Source organism: Mustelus asterias, unplaced genomic scaffold (assembly GCF_964213995.1).
Source record: "Mustelus asterias unplaced genomic scaffold, sMusAst1.hap1.1 HAP1_SCAFFOLD_1851, whole genome shotgun sequence".
Taxonomy (NCBI): Eukaryota; Metazoa; Chordata; class Chondrichthyes; order Carcharhiniformes; family Triakidae; genus Mustelus; species Mustelus asterias.
In genome coordinates this window covers 40,960-56,235 of record NW_027591796.1, presented here as the reverse complement: position 1 = coordinate 56,235, position 15,276 = coordinate 40,960, and the positions used below count along the sequence as shown (strand labels likewise).

General features: G+C 47.3%; 1 protein-coding gene across 1 annotated transcript; it reads left to right on the top strand.

Moving 5' to 3' along the window:
* The first annotated feature begins 5,812 nt into the window (after positions 1-5,812).
* On the top strand, positions 5,813-11,971 carry LOC144488772 (uncharacterized). Its single transcript, XM_078206872.1, has 2 exons — positions 5,813-5,919; positions 10,183-11,971. The coding sequence occupies exon 2, from the start codon at positions 10,529-10,531 to the stop codon at positions 11,285-11,287; it is 759 nt and encodes a 252-aa protein (XP_078062998.1). The 5' UTR covers positions 5,813-5,919; positions 10,183-10,528; the 3' UTR covers positions 11,288-11,971.
* The last annotated feature ends 3,305 nt before the right edge of the window (positions 11,972-15,276 follow it).

The following is a 15,276-nucleotide window of genomic DNA, read 5'->3' as shown; positions in this document are numbered from 1 at the left end:
TTAGGCGGTGGCTGGGAGGATTTGGAAACACTTTGTGGATCCGCAAACCCTTCAGAATCATTGTCAGCTCCCTGGTTTGCAGCTGCGGGGCTTCTCCCTCCCTCCCTCCCGGGAACAGGCCCAGGTTAACGGCCCCATCCTGGCTCAGCCACTGGAGGATGGTTCACATCAGAGGATGGGGGAGGGGGACAACAAATAAGAGGTTACACTTTGGCCTCAAATCAATGAGGACTCTGATCTCTGGGAAGGAAGGAAACCCTGGGAGGTGGGCGGGGAGGATTCACAAACACCCGCTGGAGGCCCCAACACCCCCAATAAGACCCATTGGTTTTATTGTCAGTCTGCAGACAGGAGCTGGAGAACTGAACCCAGACAGAGGAGAGCGAGGGAGAAAACTGGGAGTGGAGGAAATAAATGGTGAGATGGGTTTGGATTTCAGCCCAGGGAGGAGGGAGAGTGTGTGGGACAGGGATTTACAGATTTTGGGGAACAAGAGAGGAAAAAATGTCCCAGAGAAACTAGAATTGTCTGTTCAGGATTTCTATCCTGGACTGACGCTGATGGCTTTTCCAAATTTTTTTTTACAGGATATTGTAATTGGAGGATTGGCAGACAGAAAACTCAAACCAAACATCATGACTGGCAAAGTCATTTTGTTCATTAGGAGCTGAATATTATTGGTCTTTGAATGTGGGAGGAGAAATGTTTGACTCTTCTGTCTGTCGGCAAAGATTTTAAACATCAGTGTGACCGGAAAAGCATTGAAACAAACACACACCCGATTGAGAGTGTTCCAGTGAACTGACTGTGGAAAGAGCTTTAACCAGTTACACAGCCTGAAAAAACATCACACAGTTCACAGCAGGGTGAATCTACATGTATGTTGTGTGTGTGGACGAGGTTTCAACTGATCATCCAACCTGGAGAAACACAAGGACACCAGCACCATGGAAAAACCGTGGAAATGTGTGGAGTGCGGGAAAGGATTTGGTTTCCCATCACAACTGGAAGTTCATCGGCGCAGTCACACTGGGGAGAGACCGTTCACCTGCTCCGTTTGTGGGAAGGGATTCACCCATTCATACAACCTTCTGACTCACCAACGGGTTCACACTGGGGAGAGGCTGTTCACCTGCCCTGTGTGTGGGAAGGGGTTCACTCGCTCATCCCACATTGTGACACACCAACTTGTTCACACTGATGAGAGACTGTTTCCATGTTCTGACTGTGGGAAGAGTTTTAAATGCAAAAAAGATCTGCTGACACACCAATGCATTCACACTGAGGAGAGACTGTTCACCTGCTCTGTGTATGGGAAAGGATTCATTCAGTCATCCCACCTGCAGACACATCAACTTGTTCACTCTGACAACAAACTTTTTAATTGTTCTGACTGTGAGAAGGGCTTTAAAAACAAAAAAGATCTGCTGACGCACCAATATACTCACACTGGGGAGAGGCCATTCACCTGCTGTGTGTGTGGGAAGGGATTCAGCCGCCCATCTGCCCTATTGAACCACCAGAGAATTCACACTGGGGAGAGGCCCTTCACCTGCTCAGACTGTGGGAAGGGATTTATTAATTCATCCAACCTTCTGATACACCAGCAGCTCCATACAGGGGATCGACCGTTCACCTGCTCTGAATGTGGGAGGGGATTCACCCATTCATACAACCTTCTGACACACCAGCAGGTTCACAGTGAGGAGAGGCCATTCACTTGCTCCGTGTGTGGGAAGGGATTCACTCTTTCACCCAACCTATTGAAACACCAGCGAGTTCACACTGGGGAGAGGCCGTTCACCTGTAATGTCTGGAAAGGGATTTATTCAGTCATCCCACCTGCTAACACACCGGCGAGTTCACAAACGACTGCAAGGTTTGGATTCTCCACTTATCGATGCTGTTAATCATATCCAGGACTGAATCATGTTCTCTCTGACTTTTTTCTTCTGTTGAGGTTTGATATTCTGAATAAATGTGAAATAGACATTTGATTGAATCATTGTTGTAGATTTTTGTCTTTTCCATTTGAGTGTTTAACGTCACCAGGCTGGAGCTCAGAAAGGGCAATCTGAGGGAGGATCATACAGTAGGAACAGAACTTCATTCTTGACCCAGTCCTTCAGGGTCACGCTGAGAGGGTCACACAGCACTTTGGTCTTTTTCGTCACTTTTCACTGACAGCAAAGTCCCCGTGTGGGTGAATCCTGAGGAGTGTAAGAAATGTGTCCCAGTCATTCTTTTCCATGGTTCAGAGCTCCTAGACACGGAAAAGAAGCTCCTTTACAACTGCCTTTAGAGTCAGGAAGAACAATGGTGAATGCTGGAAACGTGCTGTCAAAGATTGGTGTAAAACTGGGATCTATTCCTGACTGAGAGTGAAACGGCAGGTTTAGGTTTCCAGACTCAAAATGAAAAAAAGTGTAAAACATTTTAATGTGTGTGTGTGTCAGTCCTGGTTTATTGAACAGAAACTGGCTTCAAATAAATTGGTTGAAGTCTGCATTAAAGTAGCAGCTGGAGACGTTCAAAGGACCCTGTTAACTGCTGGGACAATTAGACAACAATTTGATTCCCAGACAGAGAAGGAGCTGCAGTGTGTGTCCAAGAATTCTCAGTTTTGTTGATGTGTGCTTCCCATACACTATCCTTTTCAATAAACCTCACTCCTATCAGCCTTTAACCATAATAAACAGAACAGAGAGAAGCTGAGCAGCATCAGAGCCCTGACTGATCATTTAAGAATGAGTGATGTGTTCAGCTGAAGTTTCCTGTTGGTAGTTTTCTGGGTGATCTCCTTATTTTGATCATTCTCAGTGATCCCTGGATGTGAACCTGCTCTCCTCTCTTTCAGACATTCACTTACTTAACATCTCTCATCTCTCTCACACTCACTGAATTGTCTCTCTCTCTCTCCAGGCATTCACTCACACTTACCTCACCTTCCACGTCTCTTACACTCTAACCTCGCTCCTCTCTCACATTCACTTAACCTCTCTCCTCTCAGAAACTGTCTTCATCACTTAATGTCTCTCTTTCTTTCTTTCAAACACTCACTCATTTAACCTTCCTATTTCAGATAATGCTTAAACTTGTTCATTGTTTTCTCTCTCTCATTACCTCTCTCTGAAAAAGCACAAATACACTTCATCTCTTCGCTGTCTGAGAAAACATCTAATTGATGGAGATTCAATCCTCTCTGTTCCTCTCTCCCACTGCCTCTGACAGGCCCTGACTCACTTTAAATCGCCTCTTTTCTAATAACCCTCTTTGGGAAAACTCATTTGTTCTCTAATTCCTCCTCATTTCTCCCAGTGATGACCCTCAGTCCATCTCCCAATTCAGTGAATGTGTTAAAAGTCCAAATAATCTCCTTTCTTCATTGTTTAAAATGGGAATGGAGCTGAATGTAATGCTGAGACTGGCAGCAATCTGTGTGGTTGTTCTTGATGCTGTCAGAGTGAGTTCACCCTCACAGGAAGGAAGACTGTTCACTGTGATAACATCAAACTGACACCGGCTGTTTCATTCTCAGGTAACACAACTTCCTGTTTCTCTGCTGCCGGTTCCAAACCTCACATCTCACTTCTGAGCAGAAAATAAATCCAGGGACAACAATCTGGTGAGAACATCTGTCAATGCGGCCGATATCTGTCCACAGAGTCAGGGCAGAGTCACACAGGTCACATTGTGGTGACATTTACAAATGAGCCTGTTATTTCTGTTCAGAGTTTCCATTCGCAGATATAACCAGCTGTGTCTGTGGATCAGTTACTGAGTTCCCTCTGCTCCCCATAGCTGGGAACTGATAGCCTGCTCCCTTATATACAGAGCATTCTCTCTGTATTGCTTGTTTCCTCTGTTTCTCAGCTTTTATCTTTGACCGTCTCATCTTTCTGCTTTTTAAAATCTTTCTCAATTTTTCTCTCAGTCTTTCTGTCTCTTCTTTCCTCTGTATCTTTCTCAGGCTTTGTGTGTTCCTATTTGATCAAGATGTTCAAAATCATGAAGAGTTTCTGATTGATTATAGAGGGAAAAACAGGGAGAGAAGCAGAAAAACCCGGCAGGTCCGGCGGCATCTGTTCAGAGAGAAACAGTTAACATTTTGAGTCCATATAATTCTTCAGGGCAGGAAAAACATGGGTTATCCATCTTAGATTGGGGAATGTGATGGGGCGATTTAATAGAGATGTTTAAAATGACAAATGATTTATGATAGTGTCAATGGAGAGGAATTATCTCCCAGGAGCACGAGGGTCTGTCGATGGAGAGAATCGATTTCCTCGGTGCAGGAGGGTCTGTAAGCAGAGGATACAGAGATTTAATATAATTGACAACGGAACTGGAGGGGGTGATGTGGAGAATTTTTTACACAATAACTTGATATGATCTGGAATGCACAAACTGACAGGTGCCAGAAGCAGGTTTAATAGTAACTTTCAAAGGGAATTGGATAAATACTTGCAGAAGGTAAATTGGCAGAGTTATGGTGAATGGGATTAATTGGACAGTTCACTCATCTTGGTGACATTCTGAATGTTTCTCTCCTGAGGTTTTAATATTTGATCTTTTCAGTCACAATGTATCTCAAACAGAAGATTTAAACATTGGGTTTGATGAGCTGTCCGATCTGTTTCCTGTGTGTAACTTGAGAACTGCAGATAGCCATCAGAAGGAACTGATTATTTTCAGTTCCTCGAACAGATACACCTCAGATATCAGAAATCCCTGGAGTTCCCCATGTCCTCATTATTCTCGCCTCGAGTATAACAGCTCTCAGTCCGGCCGAGTCAGTCACACGTCTCTGTCGTGATGTTTCCACTTCTATTTTATCACTCACCTCCCAATGACACACTGACATAGACACCTTAAAATATCATTGCTCCTTTACAGCTTGTCCTCCTATCATAATCGAATGTTTGTTGGGTGTCGTCTCCCTTAATGCCAGATTACCTGCAGTTAAAATGACCTCAGAGACACTGGAACCGACCTTTGTGATTGTTATTATACTAGATTCCAATCAGCCCCAGGAGCTGCAGTTGTAAAATACAGCAGAATTGGAATAACAGACAGGTTATTGTCTGATACTGACAGTGGCAGAGTAACACACACTGGAATCTAAATACATTATATCAATAGACCACGACTCACTCACACCATCAAATAAAGCCTAAACTTTGGTTATGGTGCACTAGATACTGACTGTATTACCATTACATTGGATCAAATGCTGTGTTCACTAACATACTGCAACGTGACTCTTATTATTTGAACAAACATTGTATTTGTTACACTCAGAGTAAGTCAGTGCTTTGCTGTGTTGTCTCTGTGCTCCATCCCCACTCTGATTGTATTGGAGCCTGTGTGTGTCATTGTTACACTCAGAGTAAGTCAGTGCTTTGCTGTGTTGTCTCTGTGCTCCATCCCCACTCTGATTGTATTGGAGCCTGTGTGTGTCATTGTTACACTCAGAGTAAGTCAGTGCTTTGCTGTGTTGTCTCTGTGCTCCATCCCCACTCTGATTGTATTGGAGCCTGTGTGTGTCATTGTTACACTCAGAGTAAGTCAGTGCTTTGCTGTGTTGTCTCTGTGCTCCATCCCCACTCTGATTGTATTGGAGTCTGTGTGTGTCATTGTTACACTCAGACTCTGTCACTGTGATTATTGGACAAACAGCAAGTTACCGTCACAATGTCTGGCTGATTGACGGCAGCGCGGACCAATGGGAAGAGGGGGCGGGGCTGGATGACCCATCTGGAGTAGTCGGTCCTCCAACCAATAGGAGCCAAAGAGGGGCGGGGCCAGCTTTGACTCGAGCACGCGCAGTGTGAGTAATGGCGATGGAAAGCGGATGTTTTCGGCTCGGAAATCTGTTCGAGGTGATTGGCGGTACGGAGAGAGCAATGGATCGCCCAGGTGGGTGAAAACGCTGCGTAACCATGTTGTGTAAGGCGCAAACCGCGGAAGAGAGCTTCCCGGACCCAGTTTGGACCGAGCGGGGCTGTAGCTCCTCATGTTCGTCCCGGGTTAACGTTCGCCATCTTTATTGGGGGCAATATGCAGCAGTGCGCACGTGCGGCCGCCATGTTTGTCGAGGGCAATATTGTCAATCAGTGGGAGGCGCTTGTTCCCCAGTGTTCAGAATGGAGACAACTTGTCCATCAAACTGCATCAACCCTTTGAGTCCCAATGTCTTATTGATGAGGCAGAGCGGTGACAGAGAAGGAAAAAGAAAGGGAAATAAAAACAGTAAATGCTGGAAAATCTCAGCAGATCTGACAGCATCTGTGGAGAGAGAATAGAACCAACGTTTCGAGTCTGGATGACCCATAGTCAGAGCTTGTACACGTGTAAACAGAGCATGTAAATTTTGACACCTCCATGTACTCTTGTACACCTCTATCAATCTACTCTGCTCCAAGGAGAACAACCCCAAGTTATCCAGCCTAACATTGTAACTATAATTCCTCATCTCTGGAACCATTTTGATAAATCTCCTCTGCACCCTGTCAAGGAGCCTCACATCCTCCATAATGTGTGGTGATCACTGGTTTGCACAGACCCAGGTATTCTTACAATTACTTACAATTGCACAGTGACATCACCCCCACTCCCCGGGGATTTCCTCAACTGGGAGATTTTTCTCTGATGCCAATGCTTCTGATATCTTTCCAGCTGCAGGCTCCAGCAGGAGATTTTAATATTAAAATCAGTTAAATTGTTTCAGAGGTGAGTGTTTGTGACCATTCACAGGGGCGGGTTTGCGTCATAAACCAGCTGCTCGCCTCCATGCTGTGGTACCGGCTGGTCCCTTTGACCCCTCCCCCTGGCTTTGTCGCCGATATCCAGAGTACCCTCCTGCGGTTCTTCTGGGACAATCGACTGCACTGGGTCCCTGCTGCGGTTCTGCATCTCCCGCTTGAGGAGGGCGGACAAGGTCTGGTGTGCCTCCGCACTCAGATAGCGACCTTCCGCCTCCAGGCTCTGCTGAGGTACCTTTACGTTGAGCCCCCTCCACAATGGTGTGCCATGGCGACATATTTCTTCCGCCAGTGGCACGGCCTCAATTATGACGTGCAGCTCCTGCATATCGAATTGGGGCATGCTTCGACCGCCCTGCAGGAGTTGCCCATCTTTTACCAGGACCTCCTCACTGTCTGGAACACAGTCGCCTCGTGACGCAGCTCCCCCCCGTCAGGAGTAGCGGCTCTCGTGCGAGAGCCGCTGCTCAGGAATCCGCTCCTCCAGCCGTATAACTTCAGGTGGCTGGCGGAGAGGAGGGCTGTGGACGCCAGGGTGACCAGAATCGGGGATGTGCTCGATGGCGGAGGAGCGGGCTGGATGAGTCCCCGCGTGCTGGCTGAGCGCGCGGGGACGACCGTCCGGCGCGCGGCCAAAGCCATCCTAGACCTTAGGACGGTCGTGCTCGGCCCCGAAACTGCACGCAAACTTGAGACGGCGCAGGCGTGCGGTGGGATCCCGCCCGAGCGTTCCCCTGTTCAGACGGAATTCCACATTGGCCCAAAACCTCAGCCCCCTCCCCTGGGTGAGGTGCCCCACAGCCTGAGCCGCCTCGCGGAAATGTCCTCCGTGCCTTTTTCTACCACGCGGAGGCGTTTCCTGTGCGGGCTGCTGCTGCACACCTTCCACTACCGCCTCCTCGCCTGTCGCCTGGATACACCTTGGCGGGCCTTGTTGCCGCCGGGCGGCGGAGGTCCCCGCTGGAGGTCCCTCTACGGAGGGATCTCCCCCAGTTACGATGGGGACCTGGGGTGGAGGGTGATGCATGCAGCAGTTCATAGAAATCATAGAAATCCTACAGTGCAGAAGGAGGCCATTCGGCCCATCGAGTCTGCACTGACCACAATCCCACCCAGGCCCGACCCCCACATATTTTACCCGCTAATCCCAGGACTCTAAGGGGCAATTTTTTTAACCTGGCCAATCAACCTAACCCGCACATCTTTGGACTGTGGGAAGAAACCGGAGCACCCGGAGGAAACCCACGCAGACACGAGGAGAATGTGCAAACTCCACACAGACAGTGACCCGAGCCGGGAATCGAACCCGGGACCCTGGAGCTGTGAAGCAGCAGTGCTAACCACTGTGCTACCGTGCCGCCCATAGTTCCGCACAACCGTAGGATTCACTGGTTCACGGGCTCCGAAGACTGCCCTTTCTGTGGCCTTGTGGAGTCCTTGGATCATGTCTATATTTTGTGTCTTAGGCTGCACTCCCTTTTTGTTTTCTTAAAGAACCTTTTATTGATGTTTTGTTTGCACTTCAGTCCCACGCTCCTGATATACGGACACCCGGTGCGGAGAGGGGATGGTCGGGATGGCGACCTCCTCGTGAACCTGCTCCTGGGCCTGGCAAAACGCGCCATTTACCGGTCCAGGCAGCGGGCGATCGAGGGGGCCGTCCATCCTGACTGTCTTCCCCTCTACCGCGGCTACGTTCGCGGCCGGGTGTCCCTGGAGAGGAAGCATGCGGTGTCCACGGGCGCGGTTGACGCCTTCCGTGCCCATTGGGCACCGCAAGGGTTGGGGTGCGTTATTGACCCTGATAATCACATTATGATTTGATGTTTTTAAGTTTCCTTTGTACTTTGATTTTTGTTCGGGCTGTTCCCCCCCTCCTTTTGGGGAGCTGCCCCTTTTACTTTGTCCTGATTTAACTTGAGTTTGTTTGTTTGGTTTGCCCTTAAAAGAGGCCAACATCTGTGAGTAAAACACTTTCTTTTATCCCCCTTTCCATTTCTTTTCTCATTCTGGGATTCAATTTATAACTTCCAGTTCACCACTCGCTGCCTAAATAAAAGTTCTCCTCACATTCTTCATGAATCTGTAACCAGGTCATGCAGTGTATTACACACATCATCAGGCTGCTCATTTATGTCCAAATGTAAAACTTTCACGTGGCTGTGAGATGGAAGATTTTCAGCTCTCTGTGTCCAGGAAAGGATGATGTGGAGATGCCAGCGTTGGACTGGGGTAAACACAGTAAGAAGTCTCACAACACCAGGTTAAAGTCCTACAAGTTTATTTGGTAGCAAACACCACTAGCTTTCGAAGCGCTGCTCCTTCGTCAGGTGAGTGGAAGTTGTGTTCACAAACAGGGCATATATAGACACAAACTCAATTTACAAAATAAATATTTACATGAACCCCCACAACTTGCCTGGGCTTGCAAAATCTCACTAACTGTCCTGGCTGGAGACAATACACATCTCTTTAACCTGTGCTTCACCCTCTCTCCACTCACATTGTCTGTTCCTTTAAGACTTGATTACCTGTAAAGACTCGCATTCCAACCATTATCTTGTAAATTGAGTTTGTGTCTCTGTGCCCTGTTTGTGAACACAACTCCCACTCACCTTTGTGCCTCACTCACCTGATGAAGGAGCAGCGCTCCGAAAGCTCGTGGCGTTTGCGACCAAATAAACCTGTTGGATTTTAACCTGGTGTTATGAGACTTCTTACTGTCCAGGAAAAGAAGCAGTGAGCATGGATCTGTCAATCATGTCAATTATATATTTTCAGTCATTCATCTCGTGCTTATTAGAGTCATTGGTCTTTGGATTTGTCTTCCACAGGGATCAGTGGAAGCTGAGGGTTATTGAATATATTCGAGGATGAGTTAGACAGATTTTACATTGATAAAGGAGTCAAGCATTATGGAGAACAGGTGGGAAAATTGAGTGAAAGTTAAGATGAGAAGGGATTTCCTCACTCAAGGATGTGGTGAAATGTTTGAATTCTGCACTCCAGAGGACTGTGGAGCCTCAGCCATCAAGTATTTTCAAGAGAGAGATTGATAACTTTTGAGGCATTGAGCAACCTGGGGGATAGTGCGAGAAATAGTGCTGAGGTAGATCAGCTAATTCTCAATCGATGGGCTGAATGGCCAACTGCAGCTCCTGTTTCTTATGATTTGTGTGTGGTGGACAGGAAGCAGTGAGCATGGATCTGTCAATCAGCCTCAATCAGCACCTTCAGGAGAATTGGGAGGGTGAATATTAGATACAGCAGATTGAGAATGGAGGGAGAGTGTGTGGGATGGAGATTTATAGCTTTTGAGGAATGAGAGAGGAAAGAATGTTCCATCGAAACTAAAATTGTCTGTTCTGAATTTCTATCCTGTCCTGACACTGATGACTTTTGTAAACTCGTTTTACAGGACATTGAAAGAGGAATCACAGGCTGAAATCTCAAACGTCACGTCTAGATCTGACAGAGTCATATTCCTTGGGAGCTGAATATCATCGGACTTTGAATCCAGAAGGAGAAATGTTTGTCCAGTCTGTCAATTTGAAAAAATTTCAAACATCAGTGTGAAAAACACCAACACACTGCCACACTCGAGTGAGAGTGTTCCAATGCACTGACTAAAGAGCTTTAACCAGTTACACAGCCTGAATAAATATCACACCATTCACAGCAGGGAGCGACCGTAGTCGTGTTCTGTGTGTGGACAAGGCTTCAACTGATTGTCCACCCAAGAGAGAGGCAAGGACACGTGCACCATGGAGAAACCATGGAAATGTGCGGACTGTGGGAAGAGATACAAAGTCCCATCTCTGCTGGAAGCTCATCGGCGCAGCCACACTGGGGAGAGGCCATTCACCTGCTCTCAGTGTGGGAAGGGATTCACTCTATTATCCATCCTGCAGAAACACCAGCGAGTTCACACTGGAGAGAGGCCATTCACCTGCTCTCAGTGTGGGGAGGGATTCACTCAGCTATCCAGCCTGCGGACACACGAGCGAGTTCACACTGGAGAGAGGCCATTCACCTGCTCTCAGTGTGGGGAGGGATTCACTCAGCTATCCAGCCTGCGGACACACGAGCGAGTTCACACTGGGGAGAGGCTGTTCACTTGCTCTCAGTGTGGGAAGGGATTCTCTCGGTTATTCTGCCTGCGGACACACCAGCGAGTTCACACTGGGGAGAGGCCGTTCACTTGCTCTCAGTGTGGGAAGGGATTCAGTCGATTATCCCACCTGCAGACACACCAGCGAGTTCACACTGGGGAGAGGCCGTTCACCTGCTCTCAGTGTGGGAAGCGGTTCAGTGATTCATCCAGCCAGCAGAGACACCAACGAGTTCACACTGGGGAGAAACCGTTCACTTGCTCTGTGTGTGGAAAGGGATTCTCTCGGTTATCCAGCCTGCAGACACATCAGGGAATTCACACTGGGGAGAGGCCGTTCAGCTGCTCTGTGTGTGAGAAGAGATTCAGTCTTTCATCCCAGCTGTTGAGACACCAGCGAATTCACGAGTGATTCCAGGTGTTGGATTCTGCTGTTATTGTTTCTGCTCTCAATTACATCCAGGACTGTATTTTGTTCATTCTCACAGTTGGTCAATGGGGAGGGTCGGAGGGTTTCTTTCTGCTGGACTGGCCGGTCTCATAACTTTGCCCCCAGTGGGCTGATGCTCTTTGAGCCTTGTTGCGAATACCTGGTTTCAGATTTCACAAGGATCACAGAGTGACAGGGTGTGAGGAAGTTCAGAGATATTTAGTCAGCATTTCTGTTTGAAACCTCCCAAATGCCCATCCAATTTCCTTTGTAATTGTTTATTGTCTCCACTTCCTCCACCCTCGTAGGCAGACGAGTTCCAGGTCATTACCATTCGCTGCATCAAAATATTCTTCCTCACATCCCCCCCTGCATCTCTGACCCAAAACCATAAATCTGTGTCCCCCTCGTCCTTGTCCCATCAGCTAATGGGAACAGCTTTTCTTTGTCCACCTTATCTAACCCTGTCAGAATCTTGTCCACCTCTATCAAATCTCCCCTCAACCTCCTTTCCTCCATGGGGAACAACCCCAGCCTGACATCGACAATAAAGAACAAACTAACAGAATATGTTAATACCTGAAATCAAATGGGAATGTTTAATTTCTGTTTTAAAGATATTGTGAATATATTGTCCTGGACAATAAAGGAATTGGAATAACTCACCTTGGGTGCAGTTAATGAAATATATCACCTGGGAACCCACTTACATTCTAGTGAAAGTGTGGAATGTGTAGCTGGAAATCCCTCCCTAACAGCACTGTGGGTGTACTCACATCTCAGGCATTGCAGCAGTTCAGGAAGGCAGTGTTGGGGTTGACCACGGCCGAGGCAGCTACATACAGCCACATATTCTGTTATAATTGAAGGACAGCAGATTGAATGTGAGGCATTATGGGACTGGACTATCTTGACCACATTCCTGTGACTGCTCAGTTTCTGCAATCACGGACCATTAAAGCTGCTTAGCAGGGTCCTGACAGAGGATCTGGGGAGAATATTTACTCAGAATGAGTGAGAATTAAACTTATTCCAGGACCGGCTGGTGTTCAGTGTCCGAGATACCTGAATCCACAAAGAGGGGTCTGACCAATCAACAAACAGTGATAGGTCGTTGGTTAAGAAGTTAAGAAGCATTTTCAGGCATTGTTTAAATTGTTTTATCACAAATTTGTGATGAGAACTGTGAGGGACTTGTGACCTGATAGTCACTGAAGTGACGGTATACTCCAAATAGCACTGGACTGAAAACCAGACCTCTGAGAATAGATTTTAATGAATGGTTATAATCCTACCCAAGCATGGCCAGTGAAAAATCAGAGCTCGAGTGATCAAGAATAATAATGTGATAAGGTGCGAAGGAATAAGGTCTCACCGTGTAAAAATCAATTTGGGATGACATTTGTATCACATAGGAGTCAATGAATGGAATACATTGGGTATTGCACATCCCCGAACCTGGCCTGATTGAACACATGAATGGGCTATTGAAACAACAAATCAAGCTTCTGACCAGTGACCACACACTCAAAGAGTGGCACAGGCCTTACATAATTTGAATAATAGCCACAAAAAGGAGGGGTATCACCGTGACACAGTGGTTAGCACTGCTGCCTCACAGCATCAGGGACCTGGATTTGACTCCTGGCTTGTGTCACTGTTTGTGTGGAGTTTGCACATTCTCCCCGTGCCTGCGTGGGTTTCGTCCAAGTGCTCCGGTTTCCTTCCACACTCCAAAGATGCGGGTTAGGTTGATTGGCCGTGATAAATTGCCCTTCAGTGTCAGGGTGTTATAGGTTATGGGATCCGGAGAGCAGGATTTGCAACCTTTCCTTGTTATGTTGCCACTTTGCCTGATCAATTAAACATCTGGCTCTGTGTAAAACAGGGTCAGATTACCCGGGTCAGAGGTTTGATGGACAAGTTGGCTCCATTCTGAACAATGGGGAACAAGCTCCTCCCACTCATTGACACCTTTGCCCCTTACAAAGATGGCGGACGGCATGAGCCCTGCTGCTCATTGCCCCCAATAAAGATGGCGGTCGTTAACCCGAGCCGAATACTGGACTTTGCAGCCCCTCTCGGCGCGAAACATAAAATCCTTTTTTGGGGTTGGGCCTGAACAACATGTTTACAAAGCTCTTCACCCACCCACCAGATCCACTGTTCCAACGTTCCGCAATTTTCCTTTTACCGTTTGTGGATTCGATGAAAAACCGTCCGTCCGTCGCCATTACTGCGCTACTGCGCATGCTTAAGATCCCGCCCTTCATTCACTCCGATTGGTTGGAGGACCAGCCGCTCCCGCTCGGTCCTCCAGCCCCGCCCTCTTTCCCTATTGGTCTGGAGCTGCCGTCAATCAGTCCCCGGGCATTGTGACGCTGAGCATGCGCAGTGCGGTTCATGTCCCAGGGACAGGCGCTTGTTTGTCTGATCGTCAGGCGGGAAGGAGGCGGATAAGCGGAGGCATGCGGTGGGTGGGAGGGGAGGCTCCACACATCCAGTGGAGGCTTCAACACCCCCCAATAAGGAACTAGCGGCACCGCCTCAACACCCAACACAACGGCAGCTGCAGCGCTTCCTCCCGGGGCCAGGACCCAGTGGACAAATGTGGCTTCAGGAAGGAAATGCAGCAATGGGTTTGTGAATGAGAATCATCTTTAACTCACTTTACTGACCCTGGAGCAGGAGGAGAGAATGGGGGGAATTTCTATCCTGCACTCACACTGATGGATTTTGGAACTTCCTTTTACAGGGAGTTCAAAGGGGAGGATTTACACACAGAAAACTGAAATCTAACAAGACATCAAGATCTGAGAGAGTCACTTGATCAAGCAGAACCTGGATATTACGGACCCTTGAGTGGAACCATTCAGCTCTGGGTCATTCCTATTCTCCATTGGGGTGCAGTACACCAGTGATCCAGAGGACCAGAATAATGTTCCAGGGATAATGGTTAAAAACATACCAGGATAGCTGGTGGAATTTAAATTCAGTTAATAATCTGGAATTCAATGCGAGTCTCAGTATTGGTAATTGTGAAGCCATTGTGATGAGTTGAGGGAAAGTGCGTGGAATTGGAATTTGCAGCTTTGGGAAACAAGAGAGAAATAAGTATTCCCCAGAAACTAGAATTATCTGTTCTGAATTGGACTGACCTGTATGAACTGGATTTACAGGGTTACAAGTAGAGGATCGACAGACAGGAAACTCAAATCAAGCATCACTTCAAGATGTGACAATGACTCAATTCATCAGGATCTGAATACCATCGGCTTCTGAATGTGGGAGGAGAAATGTTTGTGTGTTCTGTCTGTGGGGGAAAAAAATCAAACATCAGTGTAACTGGAAAAGCACCAAGCTCTCTTCCCCCCCCCCCCCCCCCCCCCTCACCACCACCACCACCACCACACACACTCACACACACACAGTGTTCCAGTGCAGGGACTGTGGGAATTGTGTGGAAATTCATCGACGCACTCACACTGGGGAAAGACTGTTCACCTGCACCATGTGTGGGATGGGATTTTCTCATTTATCCAATCTGTAGACACCAGCGGAGTCACACTGATGTGAGATCTTTAAATTTTGTAACTATGAGAATAGCTTTGAAAGCAACAATATTCTGCAGGAACACCAGTGCACTCATGCTGGAGTGAAGCCATTCACTTGCCCTATGTGTGGGAAAAGATTCATTCATTAACCAGTGAGTTCTTAATGGTGAGGGACCATTCACGTGCCCTGTACATGGGAAAGGGTGTACTCAGTCATCTCATGTTTAAAATTTAAAGTTTATCTATTAGTCACAAGTAAGGATTACATTAACATTGCAATGGAGTTACTGTGAAATCTGAGACACCAGTTAGATCACGGGTGACTGTAGATATTTTACTGGGGATTAGAAGGAAAGGATTTGCAGACAGGAAATTATCGGCTGATTTTGCAGTCATTTAATTCATCAGGACTTGAAT